The sequence below is a fragment of the Megalobrama amblycephala genome, linkage group LG4, assembly GCF_018812025.1.
Source record: "Megalobrama amblycephala isolate DHTTF-2021 linkage group LG4, ASM1881202v1, whole genome shotgun sequence".
Lineage (NCBI taxonomy): Eukaryota > Metazoa > Chordata > Actinopteri > Cypriniformes > Xenocyprididae > Megalobrama > Megalobrama amblycephala.
In genome coordinates, this window is record NC_063047.1 from 34,664,937 (window position 1) to 34,691,297 (window position 26,361).

The following is a 26,361-nucleotide window of genomic DNA, read 5'->3' on the forward strand; positions in this document are numbered from 1 at the left end:
CAAGAACAAACATGGTTTACGCCGAACACAAAGTGTTTTGTGTGGTAAAATGGCGTTTGATCATAAGAACATTTTTGTTTACTTTTGTATCCTAAAGAATTTTGGTCGGGTCACCACTTTATGTCCATTGTAAAATGTCCTTAAGCAAAACCAGTTGAGAACCTCTGTTTTAAAGGGTTAGTTCACCCTAAAATGAAATTTCTGTCATTAATTACTCACCCTCATGGCGTTCCAAACCCGCAAGACCTTTGTTCATCTTTGGAACACAAATTAAGATATTTCTGTTGAAATCCAAGAGGTTTATTGTTTTTTGTGCACAAAAAGGTTGAATCACTGTAGTCATGTTGACTATTTTAAAAATGTCTTTACTAGTTCTCTAGACCTTGAATGTGTTAATTTTGTTGCTTTCTATGCGAGATAAAAAAACCTCTCGGATTTCATCAAAAATATCTTAATTTGTTTTCTGAAGATGAACGAAGGTGAGGGTGAGTAAATAATGACAGAAATTTCATTTTTGGGTGAACTAACCCTTTATGGCCCATTCATATCTATGTTGGTTCAATGTTGGATTGAACAGTGCTTTTTATTCTGTCCTGTAGGAGGCAGCAGCACTTGTTTCCCAGCGCACCATCAATCCCAGAGAGTTTTTTAGGCAGTTATCCGCATCCTCACAAAATTCTTTAAGCCCTGGATCACCACGATCAGGTAAACAAGGCCTTTATAAACCCAAAATGAATCAACTTTTTTCAGCTTACAGTGTTCATTGTATTCATTTGAGGTTTGTTTGACTTATGTTTATGTTCTGGTCCTCAGGCAAATCTCCATTCCGTCGCTACCAACGCAGTTTGACAGACACAGCCTTCATCTTTGAGAGGTCCAACTCTAATTCTGGTCCCACATCCCCTCTCAGTCCCTCTGCAAGGTCTCCATTCTCACGCACCCCATCCTCATCCTTCAAACGTCCAACGTCCCCACTTAGTCCACCCTACCGGACAATCCCCTCACCACAGCGCCCTGAAACATCTCCTCCCACATCACCTTCCCCTCGCTCTGTCCCACCGGTGTCGCCTCCGCCCGGTCTGCCTGTCACCAGACCCCCCCCACCCCAGTCATCACCTCCTCAAGCCCCAGTACATGATTCATCTTCCTCTCCATCTCCAGAGCCAGAGTCTTGCACCTATGACGTTAGCAGGGAGGAACTTGCTGTCACAACAGAACGCCTTCCAGCTTCACTCTCTGATAACCCACTGCACACTACGGGTAAGTTAATTTAGGTCTAAAGGGTTTTAAAAAAAAGTCTTGTAAATTGACTCATCTTGTCATTATCTTCCCTCCAGAGCTTGTAACTGGCTCTCAAATGCTGAGTGAACCAGAAGTGGACTTCACTGCCAAAGCTGTGCTGGTCGAAGAAGATGAAGAAGAGGTAGAGGAACCAGAAGAAACTTCAGCCATGTCAGATCCACCTTTTCATACTATGATCACCACAAACTATGAAGAAGCAGTGAAAGCAGTAGAGGAACGATTCAAGCCTGAGGATGAGAAGAGTGTCATCAGCCCCCTGGTGGAGGTTGAGGAGCAAGAGCAGGAACCAGAGTCAGAGTCAGAGTCTGAGGATGAAGCAGACTCTGAGGAGCAGCCTGCTGCAGAATCGGAGGAATTCCACCCTAATGTCAACCAGGTGCCCAGAAATGTGGTACCGATCTCAGATGATGAAGATGAGGAAGACCTACCAAATAACCAAGGTGATGGGAACACAAATGTAATGTGAAGAAATGCAGAATGTTTTTAAGGTTGGGATGTCATTGTCATGTTTCTTGTGCTGTGTGTTCAGAGTCATGTGTGAACGCATCAGAGAATGATCAGATGATTGAAGAAGATGGATCTGAATGTGGCAGACCACTGAATGGTACAGGTCATGAGCTAATTGGAGGTACCAGACTTTCAAGTTGTTCCAAAGGTGTTCTAAAATCGACTCAAAATATCAAACATGTTTGCTCTGACTGGATGGAATCAGAATCTGAAAAAATGTCTGCGCTCAGCATACGCTGTGCAATATTCTGTGAAATCTGTCAACTCTGACTTCCCAAATTCTGCAGACTGGAGCTGACTTTCAGGAAGTAAGGTTGACTCTTCCAGACTGCATATCAGGGCAAAAGTTGTGTAGTGTATTCCAGACATAAAGGGACAGTTCACCCAAATATTAAAATTATCCCAGGATTTACTCACCTTCAAGCCATCCTAGGTGTATATGACAATCGTCTTTCAGACGAACACAATCTGAGATATATTTAAAAATATCCTTTGTCCTCCAAGGTTTATAATGGTTGTGAATAGCTGCCCAGATTTTGAAAAAAATGCATCCATCCATTAAAAAAAAAATGAATCCATACGACTCCAGGGGGTTAAAAAAAGCCTCTTAAAGTGAAGCGATTTGTTTGTGTAAGACATATATCCTTATTTAAAACTTTATATAGTAAAATAACGAGCTTCCGGTGCGACAGCCATACACATGTACGTCAAAAAAGCGCTAACTTCCGCAATGACATGACGTATTACGCATTATAACATAGGACATAGCGTAGTACGTCATGGCGTAGTGTAGAACGTCACGGCATTGTGTTTTAAATAATGATATTTAAAGGTGCCCTAGATTCAAAATTTGAATTTACCTTAGCATAGTTGAATAACAAGAGTTCAGTACATGGAAAAGACATACATTGAGTTTCAAACTCCATTGCTTCCTCCTTCTTATATAAATCTCATTTGTTTAAAAGACTCCGGAAAACACACGGATCTCAACATAACACCGACTGTTACGTAACAGTCGGGGTGTACGCCCCAATATTTGTATATGCCAGCCCATGTTCCCAACATTATGAAAGGCATTATACAAGGGCAGCCAGTAACGTCTGGATCTGCACAGGTGAATCAACAGACTAGGTAAGCAAGAACAACAGCGAAAATGGCAGATGGATCAATAATAACTGACATGATCCATGATATCATGATATTTTTAGTGATATTTGTAAATTGTCTTTCTAAATGTTTCATTAACATGTTGCTAATGTACTGTTAAATGTGGTTAAAGTTACCATCGTTTCTTACTGTATTCACAGAGACAAGAGCCGTCGCTATTTTCATTTTTAAACACTTGCAGTCTGTATAATTCATAAACACATCTTCATTCTTTATAAATCTCTCCAACAGTGTAGCATTAGCCATTAGCCACGGAGCATATAGCCTCAAACTCATAGGGAATCAAATATAAACATCAAAATAAATACTTTACTCACATAATTCGAAGCATGCATACAGCATGCATGACGAACATCTTGTAAAGATCCATTTGAGGGTTATATTAGCTGTGTGAACTTTGTAAATGTGCTGTAATATAATCGAGAGCTCGTGTGGCAGGGAGCACGCGAATTAAAGGGGCGGCGCACTGAAAAAGTGCATAGTTAATGATGCCCCAAAATAGGCAGTTAAAAAAAATTAATTAAAAAAAATCTATGGGGTATTTTGAGCTGAAACTTCACATACACATTCAGGGGACACCTTAGACTTATATTACATCTTGTGAAAAAGCATTCTTGGGCACCTTTAAATATATCTCTGATTGTGTTGAAAAGAAGATAGTCATATACACCTAGGATGGGTTGAGGGTGAGTAAATCATGGAATAATTTTCATTTTTGGCTGAACTATGCCTTTAAGTTATCTAGTTTTGTTGTCTCTTGTGATGAATATATACATGAATTATGTGTTTTACACCTTGTTTTGTTTTTAAGTAGAGGATGTTGATGTATCTGAGCACAGCACACCTGAGCGGTTCTGTTACAAGGTTAATCGTGAGGAGGAAGATGACGATGAAATCCAAACAGAGTTGGTGACTGAGAATGGCGAAGTACGTACTACACCATACATCATGACTCATAATGAATCTTAATGTGATAAAAGAATTCAGCAGTACTAAAACACGTTCTTCCTTCTTACTCTAGACATCTCCAGAAAGGCTTCTGCGTGTGAGAGCATTATATGACTACCAAGCAGGTTAGTGTTGCTTCCTTCTGCAGCAGCATTGTGCAATTTGTCATTTGAGAGATGTCCTTTGAAACTTCTCTGATCTTCACAGAGGATGACACTGAGCTCTCTTTTGAACCTGGTGACATCATCAGTGATGTGGAAACAATCGACAAAGCGTGGTGGAGGGGCTCCAGCAAAGATGGACGCCAGGGTCTCTTTCCTGCCAATTTTGTGGAAACCATCTAAAGACTTGTCCTTCAAAGACGGGTCCTCTTCCCCCTTTTCTTTCACCAATTCTCAGGGACTAAACCGCAAAACCCAATCAATGAGGATGTACCATGTACTCTGAGATTAAGAGTCACAGGAAAAGGGTTTGGAAGTGAAGCGTTCACAGGCACAACTCAGCCAACAATTCCTTGAGTTCCAAAACAAGCAGCTAAAGTTGAAAATTGAGGTTTTAATGATCATCAGCTGCAAGACTGAGGAGGATTCTCACATGATGTGAGATCAGTACAATTTCTGTTACAATTGTACACAAATTATCATCATTTTATTATTTACACATTACATCATTTATTATTTTACATACTGTTGTTACTGTTATCATTACTAAATGATACCAAAGGTGGTGGAGGTGTCATCTGGAGAACAGATTTCAGTTTTTTTCTTTTGGCCTTTACACATAAGTCCAGCTTACAGTCACAAAACAGTTGGCCCTGAGTATACAAACTTTCTTCAGAACTAGTACTATGTCATAGTACCAGTATGAGACATGTTGATAATGTAGGTTATATAGTTGTAACATGCCATGTTTTTTTTAAAGCAGAGATGTGTTTACAGCATTCTGAATAGTCATACCTGCAAAGGTGTGCGGACAATACAGAAGTTGTCATTGCCAAGATCAAATGATTCGATCATAGGAGACTCCTGAGAAATTGGTGTTCAAAGATACAAACTAGCCTAACAGAGAGAATGAACCACAACTGGTGGGTCTCCCAACCCACCATAACCCTGCTCTCCCAACATTTTGACATCTGAAATAAATGCAGTTGTTTTAGCTTGTTTTAAATCCCTTGCTATTATGAAAGCCAATGCAAATGAAATGGTTTTAAAAAAAAATCAAATCTTAAGTGTTATCTCATAAGCAGAGACTGATATAACTTGGCAGTCATTGCATGTTTTTAAATGCTCTGAATCTTCTGTCAAAATTAAATTCTTCCATACACATTACGGTTGAAAAGTTTGAGGTCGGTAAGATTTTTTTTTGAATGTTTTTGAAAGTCTTATGTTCACCAAGGCTATATTTATTTGATCAAAAATACAGTAAAAACTGTAATATGAAATATTATTACAATTTTAAATCACTATATTCTAATTAAATATGTTTTAAAATGTAATTTTCAGTCTGCACTGACTCCAGTCTTCAGTGTCACATGATCCTTCAGAAATCATTCTAATATGCAGATTTGGTGCTCAAGAAACTTTTCTTATTGTAATACTAATCAATGTTAAAAACAGCGATATTACAATGTGGAAACGGCGATATTTATTACCCCCAGGATTCTTTAATGAATAGAAAGTTTACAAGAACAGCATTTATTTGAAATAGAAATAGTTTATAACATTATAAATGTCTTTACTGTCACTTTGGATCAATTTAATGCATCCTTGCTGAATAAAAGTATTAATATCCTTAAAATTTTACTGACCCTAAACTTTTGAACAGTAGTGTAAGACTGTGCTCACTGTGTAAATACTATCAAATACACATTGTTTTTCTATGTAATTTATTTATCTCTGACCATGAACATAGATGTATTTCCTCCCAGAGAGGGTCTGTCTAATCCATTTAACTTGTGTAACCACATTTCAGTAATAGGTACAACTAACAAAGTTCTTCTGTATTAATGCGAAAGATCAAACAATACCAGAATTTCACCAACACATTTAATTTACTCTATGCTCTCTGTTAGTCATTTCTTTGTAATAAATGATTGGGGTTTTTTTTCACATTCTACAATAATGCTTTCATGTTTTTGATTTATTGCACAACCCGTACACTGCCTTCATACTGTTTTGAATATCATAATCATCACGAAACCATATTCAACACATGTAATGCACGAGATCAAATTAAAGGGATTTGGATTCACTTTACTGGGTTATAATGAGTTTACTCTCTTGAACATTTAGTCCATTAGTCTTGAATAAAGCACTGCAAGAATTAAAGAGAATTACACACACACACACAACTGCTGTTTACTTTTAATTTAGGTAATTTTTTTTACAATAAATGGTTGTACATGAATCTATTAGTGATTTGTCCAAAGACATGCAGACAACCTGCTGAAATGAAACTTACCTCCAAGTTAACAATCAGTGTTCTCTACAAGGATAGTTAGAGCTTTACTCATCTGATAGAATGTCAATATAATTTTATTTATAACAAAAATTAATATGGTAAAATACAACTTTAATAAAAGCACAAAATGAAAATTACAAAACTTTACAATAACAAATAGTGTTTAAATGAATTTACAGTTTTTAAATACATGTCAGTGGCCCTTTGACGGATTGAGAACTGTTAAGTGTTGTAGTGTCATAGTTACTAGGACAAAACTTTTCTCTACTACTTCTGAATTTAAGAGGAAAAGTTTGTTATTTCTACAACTTTCTGATATTTGTTACACAGTATACGTGTAATCGGTATAAAGAAAACTTGTCTCCATCTGATTTTCTTTTAATCTCAAATGAAAGATCAAAATATAATACAGGTTTGGATACCTAATATAGTGTGCAGATATGTTTTCCGCAATACAGAAAAGTTATTAACCTGTCTGTTTAATATTTTAATGGCAAGATGGACTGTAACTTCACTCCTGAGGTTTTACTGAAATCACAATAATAGTTATCCAACTAGTCTTTCATTATTGTAAATATTGCTAATATAATAGTCTTCAGGCAAATACACAATTTGTCTGATCCGGAAGATGCGCTATGACACTGAAACACTCAAATTCAGCAGTTAGAAGCTTGACAAAACTGACCTGCAAGCCAACAAGGGAAAGGAAAACATAATGCATGTACCGCTTATGTAAACGAAATCTAGAATACACAATTAACTTTAAGCTGTTGTAGCTTTGCATAGTAGAGCCTTTGCAACCTTTCTCAATCAGAATGGCTCAAAACAAAGCACCATTAAAACAAAACGCTCAAAACGTTCAACTATCAGCCATATTTCATTGCTTGTGCTGAATACTGGTTAATGTGCATTCTGATTTTTTTTTTTTTTTTTACTTTTTATGACTTGTGGGGATTCACATTTGCAGAGCGTGATAAGGTATGTACAGTAATCCTGAGGTCATCACAGTCACAGGTAGTAAAAGGAGTCACATTATATCCCATCATTATAATCCTGAATACAGAGACTTGAGATGTCTGGACCTTTGCATATATATTGAAGCCACGCAAAGAAAGTTTCATAAACTGTAACAAAGAGTAGCAAATATTACACACTTATACTGTAGGTTAAAGATGCACTCAGGTGTCAAAATGAAATGATAGTACTGTTGAAAAAATATGCATCAAATCACGTACATTCACATGAGATGAAGACTCCAGTCATATTGATATTCACCTAACAAAAGCTGATTTATTTTATATGGAGCGGGTCACATTATGGGGGCGGTCATGTTAAGATCACACGACCAGCAATATTACTGTGCTCGCTTTAGCTCAGGAACCCTCCTGTTATTAGATGCTTTGCCTAAGAAATTATAACTCATAGCTGACTGTTAGCATTTCTCCAAATGAAAAATATTGATTTGTAATGCTGCCTCCACACCACAAGATGTCAGTATATGTCTGTCAGTGCACCTTGAAAGAAAGTAACTTGCAGGTTGGTATTTAAGATGCAGTGACAAAAGTGAAATTCATCAGTGTTAAAAGGATATTTCAGCCAAAAATGACAATTATCATTTACTCGCATGTATTTATATCATTTACCTGTATGACTTTCTTATGTAGAACACAAAAGAACATATTTTGAAGAATGTTGGTGACCAAACAGTTTTGGTTACTCCTGACTTCCACTGTATGGAAGAAAACAATGAGCATTTCTCAAAATATGTTCCACAGAGGAAACAAAGTGAAGCCCACAGTATCATTTTTTTACGTGTACACGAGCAAACGTGCACAGTCGAATGCACAGCCTTGCAAAGTATACTTCTTTTGACTTGTACGCATACACAGGCGTTCAACACATGAACAATCTCTCGACACGAGTTCCAACCCATGTAAATACTGCAAAAAAAAAAAATTAAATGCGACTTGAGCATACAAAGTACGCACGGTTACAAAAATTCGGCGGTGCACATACAGTACGCGCATACTCCTCCGATGACGAAATTCGCGTCACACGCACTGTACGCTGACCGTTGCGTACACGTAAAAAGTGAAGTATACTTTGGACTTAATACAGGTTTGGAATGACATGAGAGTAAATGAGTAAATGATGACAGAATTGTCATTTTCAGGTAAACTAACCTTTTAAGCTAACTTTCTCACATGGTAGGTTTATTAATACTGTGTTTCCATGAAACTCATTGATCCTGAAATACAATACCATTCCAAAGTTTGGGGTCAGTAAGATTTCTCTTGAGAAAAAAAAAAGACTGGAGTAATGATGAAAATTCAGCTTTGCATCATAGGGATAAATGTTATTTTTTGATACATACTTTTGATCAAAATAAATATGGCCTTGGTGAGCAGATTTTTTTCAAATACAAATAAGAACAAGAAAATATCTCATGACACCAAACATTTGAATGGTAGTATATGACCAGCCTTAAAGGGTTAGTTCACCCAAAAATGAAAATTCTGTCATTAATTACTCACCCTCATGCTGTTCCACACCCGTAAGACCTTCGTTAATCTTCGGAACACAAATTAAGATATTTTAGTTGAAATCCGATGGCTCAGTGAGGCCTTCATAGGGAGCAATGACATTTCCTCTCTCAAGATCCATTAATGTACTAAAAACATATTTAAATCAGTTCATGTGAGTACAGTGGTTCAATATTAATATTATAAAGCGACGAGAATATTTTTGGTGCGCCAAAAAAAACCCCAAAAAATAACGACTTATTTAGTGATGGTTGATTTCAAATCACTGCTTCATGAAGATTCGGAGCACAAATGAATCAGTGTATTGAATCTGCTGTTCGGAGCGCCAAAGTCACGTGATTTCAGCCGTTGACAGTTTTACACGCGATCTGAATCATGATTCGATACACTGATTCATTATGCTCCGATGCTTCATGAAGCATCATATATCTAAAACGAAACAATGACTGGTCAAAAAGTTACATTTTCAGATCCTACAACACCAGGACAACTGCTTCAGTTCAGTCTAAAACCACTGTACCAGGAATCTCTCTCACATAAAAACAGCACACTCTCCACAGATCCAAAATAATGGGCATTTCATGAAGAGACAATGTATAATGATATATATATATATTAACAGTGTATTATATATCTAATAATATTCAGTTCCCATTGTGAAGCTCCTTTAAAAGGCAGAAGAAAAAGTTGCATGTTGCTCTATGTGTTATTACGTAAAAAGGATGCAATGACATCTGTTGAGCAAACATGACCTCAGGTATTCCAGTTTTTTTCCAGGGGGACACAGGAAGTTGTGATGGCTCTGACAGTAACCAGAGGAAGTGTGACAGCTACACCTGACTCTGCAGCCAGTTCCTGGGGTCTAGCTTGGCTCTCAGGTTCCTCAGGCTGCGGCGAGCACTGGACGGTCTAGAGAAGCCCAGGTCTGACTCCTGACTGTTGCTGCCCTCACTGGAGCTGCTGCTGGAGGTGGAACTGGAGCAGGAAAGAGCAGTCTGAGCGGGGCGAGGAGAGACAGAGCTGGCCGTGGGCGGCTGGCAGGTGCACCGGAAGCCACCGTAGCCCCGACCGCGCAGAGTGGAGAGCTTGGCGTCCAGGGAGAGGGTACGTGGGCGGAAGTGACCGGAGGAGGAAGAGGTGTCGGGGGACCATGCCTGGCGAAAGCAGGGGCTGACGCTGGCGGGACTGTCGCTGTCTGAGGTCAGGCTGGCGTTGGAGGAGAGAAGGCCGGGTGTGCGGTGGCAGCGTGGGCTGCGGGGCTGGCGGCTGTGCAGGCGAGGGCTGGGCGAGTGGGGCGGCAGGTGCTGATGGTTGAGGGGGGTTCTCGGGGGATCTTCAAACAAGGACATCCAGTGAGGTGGAGATCCAAGCTGGGTCCTCAGCTCAAACTCTTCAATACGACGTGCCAGGATGTCAGTGACCGTTCCAATGTCGTCAGAGGTGTCAATAACTGTGACGGAAGAGAAACAGGAGCCACAATGAAAATCTTTTTCTAAAAAAGATGCAGAAATGTAAATTGTCTGAGTCCTGGAAGAGCAGTCTATTTACAGTCGCATGCTTAATTTATAGTCGTTTGAGAACATCATCAACATCCTACACTTTATATTATTGCTCTCAGTTAGTGGGACAGGTTTTCGTAACTTTTGACCACTTAGCTTCTTCTCACACTAAAATACTGACAAGCTGGAATTGGTTGGAATGTTGGAATCTGATGTAATCTGAGCTTATAATAATATAATATAATATAATATAATATAATATAATATAATATAATATAATATAAATAGTAAAACTTAAACCAATAAAAATATAAAATAAAATTATTTTGTTATATAATGTGTACAAAAAGTGAAAATACAATAAAACAAAAACATTAAAATAAACTGGTAAAAATAAAACCATATCATTTCAATTTTTTATTCTTTATAAATTTATTTTATCATTAGATTTTCACTTTCTAGAATAAAATAAATAAATAAAATAAGTAAAATTAAAATAATGTAAGTAAAAATTAAAATTCATTAAAATAAAATAAATAATTCTGTTAACAAAACAGCAATTTGCAATTTTTAATTTGTACTAATTTTAACATTTTATATTTTTACTATTATATTTTTAATTTTAGAATAAAAATAAATTGTTGAAATAAAAAAAATAAAATTAAAATAATGAGAGTAAAAATTAAATAAAATTATAAACGTATTAAAATAAAACAAGTGAAATTGAAAGCAAATTAAATACATCAATCTACTATGGTGTTATCTAATAATAATAATAATAATAATAATAAAGTGTATTATACATTGAATTTATAAAAGGTTAGAACCATAATTAAAGTAAAAGTTCTTGGTCACGGGGTGACAAAAAGGTTGGGATGACATGGGACAGTAGCATCTTCTGTGGGTAGCAGGTGAGGTCAGGTAACTTCTCATTACAGTTACTTCACCTGTCATTGTAATAGGAGGAGAGCAGAGCTCGGATCTCAGCAGAGACAGCGTTATCCTGCAGCAAAAGCCCCTCACAGGATGCAGGGGCCACTGAGGAGGAGGGGGAGGGCAGCAAAATGCACCAGGGTTGTGGGGAGGGCATGGGGAATGAGTGTTTATATAACAACCAAATAATAGTACAGTGGTTGGGGAATGTATGGAATGGATGTTTGGATTATAAATTTAAGGCATGAAACCAGGAATGTACATGATTTCATACAAAAGTGTATGAAAAATCAATAGTGAGGAACAAAGGGAAGGAGGGAAAAAAACAGACAGGAAAACATCAGCAATGAGATACATAAAAGCCACACAGAAAATAAGACAAAGAAAGAGAGAGAGAGAGAGAAAAGACTGTCAGTTTGTCAGAAACAGCAGCTTTCTCATTTAGCAGTTAAAAGGAGATAAATTGATAAAGAGAAAGATTTAGATCTGAAAGAGGACTAGGACATGCAGTTCAATCCACACATCATCGTTAGACTCATATCTGTGTTATTCATGACATGAAATCCTGCTTGTGCATTATTTCTGTCATCATCTGTCTAGTGTTATGGCTCTGGAGTGCTGCAGTTCTGGTCTTTATTTTGTAACAAACTAGGGCTTAAAACTTCTCTAAATGTGTGTGTTTACAGTGTTTCTGAATGCACTCACCCATCTCATGGTACAGGGAGCCCTGCTTCGGCGTGACTATGGCAGGTTTGCGTGGTGAAGGCAGCTCGATCTTCATCAGGTCGTCACAGCACTGCCTCCACTGGCCTGTAGAGGGCGCAAGTGACTTAGTCAAACGTTTTTGGCAAAGGCTTTGAGCCTGCAATCAGGCTAATAAACTATATTAATTGGCAGAAGAATTATTTATTACAATTATTAAATTATTATTCATAAATATGTTAATATTATTACAAATCATTTATTAATATTAAATATGTATTATTTTTAAATATATATTTCTGAGCACATTGCTGTCATCACCGTTTCATAACAGCAAAAAGCCACTCAAAGGCTGACATAAACATGATTTTACCACAGTTAAAGGTGCAGTAAGCAATTTCTGAGAAACACTGTTGATATTTGAAATCAACCCAAAAAAACGACCCACTCTTCATTGCTCCGTCCCTAAAATGCACGAACATGCGATGCAGAGTGGATGCCTCTTTATCACAGCTGAAGCAAAGCAAAATAATGCTTAAAGCAAAGATGACGAACAAATGACAAAATAAAAAAAATTAGCATACAGTATACAAGTATATACAAGCAAGAGTTGGTTGTTAGTCAGTCCTGTTAAACAATGACACAATAACAGCATATCTTGATTCTGTGAAACATAGCAAAACCAATGTTACTCACGTATGGAGCAGAAACAACACAACCCCATTTTCAGGCGTTCCCACATAGATCTCTCCAGCGCTGGAAACCTTTTCTAATATTAATGTACGTCCTAAATCTCTTGCCTGATCATAACCCTTTATTTTCCTGTGATATTCCTCTAATATTTTCTCAGCCATCTCTTTCTACAGTCTTTCTTCAAATCTCCCTCTTGCTCATACACGCCCCCTTCTGGTGATTGGCTACAAGGGTGCTGTGCTGTTTGGTCCGACCCACTTTCAACAGCATTTCTTTTAGAACTTGCTTACTGCACCTTGAAGGGATTTTTTGCACAGTAATGTTCATTTCTTTTGGCTTTTGGTTTTAGAATAAATTAGTCACTTATTGCAAGATATGGTTTATTTTAGTAAGTTGTCAGTTCATGTGCTCACTCATATCATAGAACTGTTGCCAGAATGCCTCCATCCAGCGCTGTGTGTCCTCTCTGCTGTCTGCTGCTAGTGTGTGCGTCACCTCCTCTCCTCCATACTGGTTAGTGATACAGATATTCTGTGCCTTGCTGTGAGGGTCCTTCTCTGCAGCTCTTATTCTTGTCTCCTGAAATAGAGACACACGAAAACAACTCTTTATAAACTATATAAATAGTATATAACGGTAAGCCAATATATCATAGTAAAAAAAAAAAAAAAAAAAAAAAAAAAAAAAAAAAAAAAAAAGGAAATTCAGTGCAAAATAAAAGTATGCTAATTTGAAACAAAAACATAGGTAATGGTTGACTGCTCACATATTTGTTTATGTGTACTCCTGTCAGTCTGTGTAATCCTGACAGACTTTGGGGTCTTTTTTTCGAGTATGGGCCTGTGTGATGTAAATGGGGGCGGAATTCCTTTTATGGGCGCTTCTCCCGGAGGAGCACGCACACACACGTCGACCAGAGCAAGAGCACGCCCATCAACGCACGTTTGGGTTTACGGAAGTTGTCGGCAGCGCTGCACAGGACACAGGACTTCACGAAATCAACAATGTCACCAAAGAAGTGTGTTTTTGGTTGTGAGGGAAAGATAACCTTGCTTCCCAAAGAAGCCAGGGTTCAGTGGAGCTGAGAGAGTAGTGCTCTCGCATTACATTGATGCGCTCTTGATATTTGTTATTAAAATAAAGATAGAAACTGATAGTTGCAATCACTTTTTATTGGTTAAAATGAATGGAGAATATCTCATGTTTTTCCGCGGCTGCTCAAGCCCTCAGGATCGGCGCTTATGGTTTCATAAACAAGGCCCAGTTCTACACTGGATTTACAGATCATTTGAAACTGAAAGATGGAGTGGTCACAGCAATAATGATCCCGGTTATGAGTCAGAACCGCAGGTGGTGAGTAAAATTGCTTCAAATGTCTGTTTTGTTGGCAATAGGCGCCTAAGTGCATATAATGTAAACAACACGAACGTAGAGAATTTATAAATTCATTATTCATCATTCACTAAACGCTATATTAAAGGTGCCATTGAATTGAAAACTGAATTTACCTGGGCATAGTTGAATAACAAGAGTTCAGTACATGGAAATGACATACAGTGAGTTTCAAACTCCATTGTTTCCTCCTTCTTATATAAATCTCATTTGTTTAAAAGACCTCCGAAGAACAGGCAAATCTCAACATAACACCGACTGTTACGTAACAGTCGGGATCATTAATATCTACGCCCCCAATATTTGCATATGCCAGCCTATGATCGAGGCATTAGACAAGCCAGTATTAACGTCTGGATCTGCACAGCTGAATCATCAGACTAGGTAAGCAAGCAAGAACAATAGCGAAAAATGGCAGATGGAGCGATAATAACTGACATGATCCATGATATCATGATATATTTAGTGATATTTGTAAATTGTCTTTCTAAATGTTTCATTAGCATGTTGCTAATGTACTGTTAAATGAGGTTAAAGTTACCATCGTTTCTTACTGAATTCACGGAGACAAGAGCTGTCGTTATTTTCATTATTAAACACTTGCAGTCTGTATAATGCACAAACACAACTTCATTCTTTATAAATCTCTCCAACAGTGTAGCATTAGCCGTTAGCCACAGAGGACAGCCTCAAACTCATTCAGAATCAAATGTAAACATCCAAATAAAAACTAAACTTACGCGATTAGACATGCTGCATGACGAACACTTTGTAAAGATTCATTTTGAGGGTTATATTAGCTGTGTGAACTTTGTTTATGCAATGATAGAGTTGAGAGCTCGGGAGGGGGCGGAGAGCGCGAGCAATTAAAGGGGCCACAGCATGAATCGGCGCATTTCTAATTATGCCTCAAAATAGGCAGTTAAAAAAATTTATTTAAAAAAAATCTATGGGGTATTTTGAGCTGAAACTTCACAGACACATTCAGGGGATACCTTAGACTTATATTACATCTTGTAAAAAAAAGTTCGATGGCACCTTTAATTATAGTGATTCAAAAGTTATCCAGGGATAATGCGATGGTGTATTGCGTGTGTTTAAATATATTTGTTTAGCTGACCATTGATAGCTTGCAGCCGATCTCTACACGAAAGCTGCGCGTGCTTGTGAAAGCTCGTCACTCTATTTCTGCTCACAACGACACGCCACCAGGTGCTCGGCTGTTTTCGGAAAAACTCGGTACAGCATATGTATCTTTTATAAATATGATTAAACTAAAGATGTTTTGGCGATATGAAGGATGCTATAATACTCTATAGGTACTCAAGATTAACATGAGATTGGTAGAAACTGTGTGTGATACCCCCCCTTTAAAACATTATGGACTATGCATATATTTTTATTTTGAAGTCAGATTATATAATCTAGTAATACCCGACCAGTAGAAAAAGATCATGTTGTGCAGTATTTAGTAGTAATTCCAATTAAAACCAGTAAGTGGCAGCAGAGCTCAAGTAAAGCATCTGCCTCGCGTAGCAGTCACCTGAGAGCTGAGGAATGTGCAGATTCACAGTGCAGCTCTCAGATGTTAAAACAAGCTCTTTGTGCTCATGATACGCAGCTCTCTAGGGGCACTGAAAGATACAGATCCAGTGCACGGCAAACAAAAAGTCTTTTCATAACTACTGACACAATAAAAAATCTTCTAACAGAAACATCTTTCTAAAAACAGACTTTGAAATCTATTTGAAAGATTTCTTTTATAAAAATCACAATAGAAAAATATCTCATGATTTTCCAAAAGAAGAACAATGACCCTGATATCGTGCATAAATGAGCATGCTTAAAATTCCCAGAGCGACTGAAAGTGGCTTACTTTGTTAATACCAATAGTTAAGACGGGCTCCACACTGGCCTCCATGTCCTCTTTCTGATGATAACAGAAGAGATTCGTTCCTTTTAAAACACCATAGACATTTGTCCAGCCTTGTGGCTCACCTCCAAGCTTGAGGGAAAGGAAGGAGAACATTAGCCAGAGAAAAATGAAATGGGGACATATGATATTGAAGTGAGTGAATGTGTTTCCTACACACCTTTACCCTTAGACAGCCACTCATCATCTGCTGTGTCATACAGTGAGGTTGAGCGGCCAGGCGACAACATACGCTGCCATACAGAGGCAGCCAGTACGAACACTCCTCTACAGAGAGAGACAAAATGAGATGGTAATGACACTCCTACTGAGAGAATGATAAAGGAATGTGTGATCTTACAAAGTTAGAAACTGTATTTTAAAACCCAGTAAACAAGCTATTCAAATGATGTCATGTTTTGCACTCTATAGTTTTAGTCATCTGCGAGAGCGAGCAGCCCACACTCAGGCTGTAAGACTGATGTCTGCAGTAACTCCTCAGACATAAAGACGGCCATAAGCACCTCTTATTGGCCCTTCACACACCAAGACTGGCCATCTAGAGAAGTTTATGAGCGCGACCCTAACACAATAAATCTGACAGACGTAGACAAGACACACACAAATGTGCTCTGCAGGCCTGTCTGTAATTGATTACCTGCAATGTGAAGAAAACTATCGTGTCATAAAACAAATGTGCTTTAAATAAAATCCCAGAAGCACTCGATGACAGAACTTAGATGTTACAACCTCTTTATCAGATAAAGCATCTTATTTTATCACTAATATCAAAAATACTACATATAATTATATTATCAAAAATACAAAATAAAGATAAAATACTGTAATTTTGTGCCTGATATATACAGTACACACACAAACAGTGGCATGAAAAAGTATGTGAACCCCTTGCAGAATCTGTGAAAATGAGAATTATTTTAATAAAATAAGAGGGATAATAAAAAATGCATGTTATTTTTTGTTTAGTACTGTCCTGAGTAAGATATTCTACATAAAAGATGTTTGCATTTAGTTCACAAGACAAAACAATAGCTGAATTTATTAAAATAACCCCATTCATAAGTATGTGAACCATTGATTCTTAATACTGTGTGTGGTTACCTGATGATCCACGACTGTTTTTTTGTTTTGTGATGGTTGTTCATGAGTCCCTTGTTTGTCCTGAGCAGTTAAACTGAGCTCTGTTCTTCAGAAAAATCCTCCAGCTCCTGCAGATTCAAAAGTTTTCAAGCATTTTTGCATATTTGAACCCTTTCCAGCAGTGACTGAATGATTTTGAGATCTGTGTTTTCATATTGAGGACAATTGAGGGACTCAAACTCAGCTATTAAAAAAGGTTCAAACATTCACTGATGCTCCAGAAGGAAACATGATGCATTAAGAGTCAGGGGGTGAAAACTTTTGAATTCAAATATCAAGGTAAATTGTACTTAATTTTTCTGCCGGGAAACATGCAAGTATCTTCTGTTGCTTCCGAAGGGCAGTACAAAATGTAACACAACGATATTTAAACAAAATAAGAAAAATTGTGACATCTTCATCATGTTCAAAAGTTTTAACACCCCGAATCTTAATGCATCGTGTTTCCTTCTGGAGCATCAGTGAATGTTTGAACCTTTTTTAATAGCTGAGTTTGAGTCCCTCAATTGTCCTCAATATGAAAACACAGATCTCAAAATCATTCAGTCACTGCTGGAAAGGGTTCAAATATGCTGGAGGATTTTTCTGAAGAACAGAGCTCAGTTTAACTGCTCAGGACAAACAAGTGACTCATGAACAACCATCACAAAACAAAAAAACAGTCGTGGATCATCAGGTAACCACACACAGTAATGAGAATCAATGGTTCACATACTTATGAATGGGGTTATTTTAATAAATTCAGCTATTGTTTTGTCTTGTGAACTAAATGCAAACATCTTTTATGTAAAATATCTTACTCAGGACAGTACTAAACAAAAAATAACATGCATTTTTTATTATCCCTCTTATTTTATTAAAATAATTCTCATTTTCACAGATTCTGCAAGGGGTTCACATACTTTTTCATGCCACTGTATATACCCCAAATAAAGATGTTCCTAATTAAAAACAGAGTTTTAGAAAGGCAGTGGTAGAAAGAGGCTTCTTACCATTTCCTGTGATGGTGAGGTCATGTGTGCGGAAGCTGTCCTGAACGTGTGAGAGATTGAGGGTCGTGTGAGCCAAAAGATGATATTTGGGCCCCCTGTAAACATAAAAAAGGGAATATGCAAACATATTTAAACTAGTGTTGTCAAATACAAATGTAATTGAATTACTTACATGATAGGCTGGTGAATTAATCAAATTAATTAATAAATTACATTTTAAAAGATATTAAAATATTAAACAGTTATTTTCACATTTTTAGTAATATTTCACAATATTATTGTTTTTACTGTATTTTTGATCAGAAAAATGCAGCCTTGGAGAGTATTAGAGACATTCAAAAACATTTTAAAAATCTACCCGACTCCAAACTATTGAACAGTATTGTCTTTTCATTAAGTCTATCACTGGCATACATTCCATAGCAATCCTTTTTTTTTTTTTTTTTGCATTTTGGTTCAGGTAGCAGCATTGTTTGTGTGTGTGTTTCTACACACTTACGGTACAGAGGGCACAGGCAGCAGGATTGTCGCTCCTCCTCCATTGCTGGTGGGACTGCAGGCTCCAGGCTCCAAACCCGCCCTCATTTTCTTTCCCGCTGACCTTCCCAGAGACGAGCTCAGCTTGCTGGCCAGCTTCCGCGGTGTGCTGCCTGCTGAGTAGTCGTCCTCTGAACAGCAGCTATACAGCTCCACACGCAGCTCGAAGCCTGGGCCGGCTTCATTACTGCACACAGGAAACACAGCATTAATGAAGCACATGTACTTCATATTACTACACACATCTGTTATCAGTAGAGAGCAAATGTTCATTTAGTGTATACAGTAGTATACACTACCGTTCAAAAAAGTTTGTTCAGTAAAAATGTTTTTAAAGAAATTAATACTTTTATTTAGCAAGGATGCAAATCATCATATTGGAATGATTTCTGAAGGGTCATGTGACACTGAAGACTGGAGTAATGATGCAGAAAATTCAGCTTAAGAATAAACAACATTTGTTTTTTAATTAAATGTGCAATATTTCACAATATTTTTACTAATAATATTTCACAATTTTACTGTATTTTTGATCAAATAATTACAGCCTTGGTGAGCAAAACAGATTTTTTTTCAAAAACATTTTAAAAGTCTTACCGCTTACCGACCCCAAACTTTTGACTATTAGTGTGCACTTAAAACTTCTCAATGAGATTATCTAGTAAAGTTTAACACAGAGCAGTCTGAATATGTGCCTTTACTGTATCTGGGCAAACATTAACCAACAGAAAGAGATGCTCCAAATGAGCTTCTAAAGGAAATAATTGCATTGTACACTGTTGAGTCTTCCCTTACACCTTAAACCACCCTTAAACCTACCCATACCACCAAACCTGTCCCTAACCTTACCTGTATCCCACATCAATAGCAGCACAAGTGGTTTGCAATACAACATAATAGGTACATTGTACATACTATGTTTTTATGTAAATACATAGTAGTTAAAGATGCCCTAGATTCAAAAATTGAATTTACCTTGGCATAGTTAAATAACAAGAGTTCAGTACATGGAAAAGACATACAGTGAGTCTCAAACCCCATTGTTTCCTCCTTCTTGTATAAATCTCATTTGTTTAAACGACCTCCGAAGAACAGGCGAATCTCAACATAACACCGACTGTTACGTTACAGTCGGGGTGTACGCCCCCAATATTTGCATATGCCAGCCCATGATGTTCCCAACATTATGAAAGGGATTACACAAGGGCAGCTAGTTAACGTCTGGAGCTGCACACAGCCGAATCATCAGACTAGGTAAGCAAGAACAACAGCGAAAAATGGCAGATGGAGCAATAATAAATGATATAATCCATGATAGCATGATATTTTTACTGATATTTGTAAATTGTCTTTCTAAATGTTTCGTTAGCATGTTGCTAATGTACTGTTAAATGTGGTTAAAGTTACCATCGTTTCTTACTGTATTCACGGAGACAAGAGCCGTCGCTATTTTCATTTTTTAAACACTTGCAGTCTGTATAATGCACAAACACAACTTCATTCTTTATAAATCTCTCCAACAGTGTAGCAATAGCCGTTAGCCACGGAGGACAGCCTCAAATTCACTCAGAATAAAACTTTAACATCCAAATAAATACTTTACTCACATAATTCGAAGCATGCATACAGCATGCATGACGAACATCTTGTAAAGATCCATTTGAGGGTTATATTAGCTGTGTGAACTTTGTAAATGTGCTGTAATATAGTCGACAGCTCATGTGGCAGGGAGCACGCGATTTAAGGGGGCGGCGCCGAGTGTAAATCAGTGCATTGTTAATGATGCCCCAAAATAGGCAGTTAAAAAAATTTATTAAAAAAAATCTATGGTGTATTTTGAGCTGAAACTTCACAGACACATTCAGGAGACACCTTAGACTTATATTACATCTTGTGAAAAAGCATTCTTGGGCACCTTTAAATACACCTAATATAAAGTTGAACATTAGAAGGTTGCACAAAGTTTAAACTCTAGGTTTGTGGAATAAATGTCTAGTTAAACAGTTAAAATGACAAAACATGTACACTCACAAGACAATTGTGTTGTCAAAGCAGATGTCTGTCAATGTCCGGTCCACCATCACCATGTCTGTGTCAAAGATCTCACCACCCAACTGCAGCAGACAGAACACAGCACACCGATGCAGCTCTGGAAAAAAAAAAGAAGACATTTACTGAACATGATTTCTACTTAGAAGTCACACCTGTTGTAATTTCTTCCCCACTGTAGCTGCAGGTTTGGCCCAGTGCCTGTAAAATCCCCCAAAGCAGCTCTATTCATTCAGGAAACATTTACTCCTGCACCTGTGTGTGTGCTGTCCTGCTTTTTCCTGCTCAGGGCAACATTAGTATCAGTGTCATTTTTTTTTCCTTGTACAAATTGTACAACATGAAAAATTGTGGCACAACCAGTCCTAAACGTTCTTGCCCTAATCATTTTGATGGCTATTAAAATACATGTTCCTATTAACAGGATAAAGCACATATAAAAGCTTTCCCATGAGAGAATAACGCATGCATGTGGGTTCCTGTGTCACATTCATCAACATAATGTCACCTCTGTCAGCTGCTCTAAGCACCTTAGGCGAAAATACATTAGTCACTGTTGTCTGGAAAAGGTTTGCAGTGCCAGTAATAATATTCTGTTTACCCAGAGGGCTTTGCTGGGCCTGAACGCTTCATAAATAAATGTGTTTTTCGTTATCGTGGTAATGCATATACTGAATGCACAATGTACCAGAGCAGTATTCCCCATTGTTTGTGTGTGTGATATTCAATGGGTTATTAAACAACAACTACTTATATCCTTCATATCAAAGTGAAAAGGAAAAACAGATGTTACCTCCTTTATTCTTAAAATACTCTGTATCTTTCCACATTAGAGGTATACGGAGATCTGCAACACAGAGGAGTCAGAGGTCAGAGAGAAACACACAAGGTTATAACACACACACACACACACACTCAGTGTCACTCACAGCTGCGAGCCACCATTGCTGACTGTCACTCCATATCAATCAACAGAAAAAAATACATTCGAAACACACAACTGCTATTTTATGCCATGCTGCCATTATCATACTGGCCCACCCACCACCTCAAGACCAAATTCATCGCTCCAGCCCACCTGGATGTGCCTCTCTATAAAGATCTGTGTAATCAAGCTTGTTAATAACAGCAGAACTTCATTAAATTAATAGAAAGAGGCTGTTAGGGAACAATTAATAGGGTGCTGACTCCAGATGATGGACAGCAGAAAAGACAAAATGTAGGCTGCATGTAGGAATATTAGATTGTATGTGCGTGGGATGAACTAAATAACAGTCTTTATGCATTTGTGTGATGGAATAACAGCACATGAACAAGAATCCCACACAGAATCTGCAGCTGCAGAAAGTGAAACAGATTTGTGCAGAACAGAAATGCTCGTCATTGATCATATTCAGCAAATGTGTTTGTTTATTAAATATTTAGTCTAATTTGATAATGCGTTTAGCGATCAGTAAAACCATTGCACGGAATTTTTCTCCATTCTGTCTGTGAGTGTGGTTTACATTAGTGTGCATGTGACTGTGAAGTGAGGGTATAAGGTCCCCTATTACCCTCTTCATAATGACGTCATAATTGCAGCATTTACTGAGTATCACCTCTACAGGCCTCTCACTGTAGATCTCAAACACAAATTGCCATGGGTGCAGTCAAGGAGTTTGAACTGGGAGTTAATAGCACTGGGTGTTAAGAAGGGGGTTGGTCCCTCTAAAAGATCCAGACAGTGAGGAGGGGAGGACGACTCGTAAAAGAAGCCCCACAGCAGACTGTGAGACACAGGCGCTGATATATAAAACAGCAGGGTGTGATTTAGTGCTCAGGCACCCGTATAAACAGACTGGTTTGCATGATTTACACATAATACACAAATTAAAAACCAGTGAATGTTATATACAGTACACTACTGTTCAGTTTGGGGAATAAGTCTGTTATTCTCACCAAAGCTGCATTTATTTGATGAAAAATACACTAAAACAGTACTATTGTGAAAAATTATTACAATTTAAAATGACTCTTTTCTATTTGAATACATTTTAAAATGTAATTTATTCCAGTGATGGCAAAGCTGAATTTTCAGCATCATTACTCCAGTATTCAGTGTCGCACGATTCTTCAGAAATCAATCTAATATGCTGATTTGCTGCTTAAGAAAAAAATGTTGTGTTGCCTAATAGTTTGTGGAAACTCAGTGATGAATCGAAAGTAAAAAAAAAAGCATTTATTTGAAATAGAAATCTTTTGTAACGTTATAAGTGTTTTTAATGTCACTTTTGGTTTACTGTGTATTTATGTCTTTCAGTCTTGCACTACCCCAAACTTTTAAACAGTAGTGTATATTTTTTTATCATATAAATTAATCACAGCAGCCTGAATTCTTTTCTGCAAACATACCTGAAATTGCTACTTTGCCTTTACATGGGGATCGGTCATCCATTGGACCTGCATCAGAAGACCTGAACACAAACACTCAATAAGACACAAAACACAATGTGTAAAGTGCTTCAAGCCAGCTATAATTAAAGCTGAAGTGTGTGTCACCAAATGGAATTGTAAAAATACAGACCATTTCCTGAAGACATCCCCTGTTTGCCATTGGTCAGCTCATACTATAGACCTTATGTAGCCCCGCCCCTTTTCAGCGTTGCGCTCGTTGTCTTTTGACTTCCGGTTTGTATTTCCACAGCGATATTACATTTATGAACGAACTGCTTGTTTTAAAATCTTCCCGATCTACTGACATTTGTTAAGACATCTGCTTTAAACATAACGATACTCATGATAACTTTCATTAACTCTACAACAGGTAAATCCACTTAACCAACTAATTATTCTTTGACAGCGATGCCATAGAAATGTACAGAGCTACCGCAGAACGGAAGTTCAAAGACAATTTTATAAAGATGGCTTGTTTCTCTGGTAAATAAGGTCTATAGAGTAGTGGAACTATGATGTCACTTTGTTGGCCAATAGGCAGTTAGCATCACGCTGGTTCCCTCAACAAAAATCGAATAGGATTTTCAGATAGGCTTTTGAATTATCGCAATAAATAAGCTCTGTGATCAACAAAAGTTTATGATACTAACACATTTTGTCCATCAAGATCATTTTCACAACTTTTATGAATTTTGAAGCTTAAGTGAATCGCCAGAAGCAAAAATCTAAAGGTAGGCTATAAGTGAACTACACCACGGTCATGTATCATAGTTTCACCACTCTCTGTTGTGCCAGGTTGGTTGAAATGCTCAAATAAATAAAGCAATGTACTGACATCCATACATAAGTTCAAAACGACAGCCAGCGCAACGAGTTTGTTAACTTACGAATGCTCTTATTACAGTTACTTACATAAACTGGGATGTGAAGCATTACACACTTTAGCTTTAAAACACTTTCTAAACATGGCTTTATTTTTGTTTATCTGTTGTGTGTCTAGAGCTAATGATGTGACTAAAAACACAACCTTGTTGTAATTTCCTTAAACTGACATTTAGCACTTTGAAACTAGCTTTAAAGTGACGATCCTGATGAAGCAGCTGAGATTAACCCTGTAAAATGAACAACACTCACCACATTAAACTCTTTCTGACCTCAACACTATTTTCTGCAGTCATGTGCTTTGTGTCTGTCCAATTTTCTCTAATTTAAGTCAATACATTCAGCTATTTTTAGTAAGACAGTATAAGCATGTGATTTGTGTATGTTGAAGTACTTGTCAATAGATGGTCAAAGTGTAGTTATCAGCTATGCATATTTTGAAAAAACTTCATATTTACTGCTGCTGACAGTATAATTAGAAATGCTTGACCCCAAGAAACTGGCCTATTATCTGATTTACCTTTTAAAAAAGAACCACAAACATCTAAGACACCCAAAAATTTAACATCTAATTAAGTTTAACCAAACTTTTTTAATGAAACTTTTTTCAATACACCATCAACCAAAATGTGTTTTTGTCTTAACCTGATTCACTATGGTAAGGCTATTATAAGTGTTTTTATTTTTGACAGAGCGGGATGCTTGTCGCACGAAATGGTGTACATACATCACTCGTCCGTGCGTGTCTTGTTATATTCGTAAATAGAGAAAAGCTCCTCTGGCTACTGTTACGAATGTGGGAGTGGCATAGGTTAGTTGTCACAACTAGAGAGAAAGGTTGACATGGAGCACGCTAAATCTCAAACCTCCTGGGAATCACCTGTTTTTAAAACAATGGCGAACAGAGGAGCTTCTGCTTGCAAAACGAGAACACGACAGAGCTCGTAATAAAACAAGAATCAAAATTGGCTTGTTTTTTTGGAGATGGTGAGAAAAAAAGTGTTTTTATTACTCAGATGAGTAAGGTATTTTATTGAACGGATAAATTGCCATACGTACCTCTCTAACAGAGTTCATTGTAAAGCATTATCTATTGTGAAATGTCATTTTCATGAGTTGTTGTAGCGCTGTGCTGGAATTTAATTTCAAGGAAGTACCGTGTCTATTAATGGGTAAAGCTACAGTAACATCTTCAGCTTATCAGCTTGAGAACCTTTCCATCTCTTAAAGGAACACTCCACGTTTTTTGAAAATATGCTCATTTTCCAACTCCCCTAGAGTTAAACAGTTGAGTTTTACCGTTTTCGAATCCATTCCGATCTCCGGGTCTGGCGGTACCACTTTTAGCATAGCTTAGCATAGATCATTGAATCTGATGAGACCAATAGCTTCTCACTCAAAAATGACCAAAGAGTTTCGATATTTTTTCTATTTAAAACTTGACTCTTCTGTAGTTACACCGTGTACTAAGACCGACGGAAAATGAAAAGTTGCGATTTTCTTGGCCGATATGGCTAGGAACTATACTCTCATTCCGGCGTAATAATCAAGGAACTTTGCTGCCGTACCATGGGTGCAGCTGGCGCAATGATATTACACAGCGGTTGTGACCCCTATTTGCACAAGGAGCATGTCTTGCAACCATGGAGACATTTGTGAGAGGCGCTGTGTAATATCATTGCACCTGCTCCCCACTATGCTAAGCTATGCTAAAAGTGGTACCGCCAGACCTGGAGATCGGATGAATGGATTCGAAAACGGTATATTCAATACCGGTATTTTTCTATTTTCAAAAAAAGTGGAGTGTTCCTTTAAGCCAAGTAGTGAATGTTTTAAGAGCAGTAGGATAACCATATTCATCCGCACAATCACGCAGCCGAAGCACAACCAAAACAATGTTCTTCCACAAAATGCATGCAGTTTTTTTTTAACCACTACAGGGCCAAATGTTGCATAGTGTACATTTAAGTTGACACAAACCAAAGTACATTCGTCATAAGTGAGCTCTAACCTGTGTGCGATCCGCTGCATGACCTGTGCCTCCTTCATGCGCTGCAGCTCTGACATGTAGGCCATGATGCGGGCGTTGCAGGTGAGGAGGCTCTTGGAGGCCTCCAGCGCTTGGTCCCTCTGAGAACATGCGGCCAGCAGCTTACACGCACCCTCACGCATTCGAATCTCATAGTCGATCTTCTTCTGGATGTCACTGTCCTGGAAAAAAAAAAGAGGCTAATGTCAGGTTTACTGCT

General features: G+C 37.7%; 2 protein-coding genes across 6 annotated transcripts in view; one reads left to right on the forward strand and one right to left on the reverse strand.

Annotated features, from left to right (window-relative positions):
- The window catches only part of si:dkey-40c11.2 (drebrin-like protein B), a 43,724-nt gene extending 39,116 nt beyond the window's left edge, over positions 1-4,608 (forward strand). The window contains exons 10-16 of one of the 2 annotated variants that reach the window (XM_048189025.1): positions 600-705; positions 814-1,260; positions 1,338-1,742; positions 1,832-1,930; positions 3,791-3,903; positions 3,998-4,049; positions 4,132-4,608. In XM_048189025.1, the coding sequence (XP_048044982.1) occupies positions 600-705; positions 814-1,260; positions 1,338-1,742; positions 1,832-1,930; positions 3,791-3,903; positions 3,998-4,049; positions 4,132-4,268 (1,359 nt within the window). In that variant the 3' untranslated portion in view covers positions 4,269-4,608. Of the gene's footprint in view, positions 1-599; positions 706-813; positions 1,261-1,337; positions 1,743-1,831; positions 1,931-3,787; positions 3,904-3,997; positions 4,050-4,131 lie in introns of both variants that reach the window. The other variant, XM_048189024.1, reaches the window with a different exon arrangement.
- A 4,615-nt stretch (positions 4,609-9,223) lies between these two features.
- Positions 9,224-26,361, reverse strand: part of rtkna (rhotekin a) — an 82,119-nt gene continuing 64,981 nt past the window's right edge. For 3 of the 4 annotated variants that reach the window (XM_048189026.1, XM_048189027.1, XM_048189028.1), the window contains exons 2-12: positions 26,124-26,323; positions 23,189-23,250; positions 21,591-21,644; positions 20,780-20,897; positions 18,711-18,935; positions 18,212-18,306; positions 16,240-16,346; positions 16,023-16,151; positions 13,168-13,333; positions 12,065-12,169; positions 9,224-10,377 (exon numbers count right to left, since the gene is read on the reverse strand). In XM_048189026.1, coding sequence (XP_048044983.1) covers positions 9,758-10,377; positions 12,065-12,169; positions 13,168-13,333; positions 16,023-16,151; positions 16,240-16,346; positions 18,212-18,306; positions 18,711-18,935; positions 20,780-20,897; positions 21,591-21,644; positions 23,189-23,250; positions 26,124-26,323 — 1,881 coding nt within the window. In that variant the 3' untranslated portion in view covers positions 9,224-9,757. Of the gene's footprint in view, positions 10,378-11,373; positions 11,465-12,064; positions 12,170-13,167; positions 13,334-16,022; positions 16,152-16,239; positions 16,347-18,211; positions 18,307-18,710; positions 18,936-20,779; positions 20,898-21,590; positions 21,645-23,188; positions 23,251-26,123; positions 26,324-26,361 lie in introns of all 4 variants that reach the window. The other variant, XM_048189029.1, reaches the window with a different exon arrangement.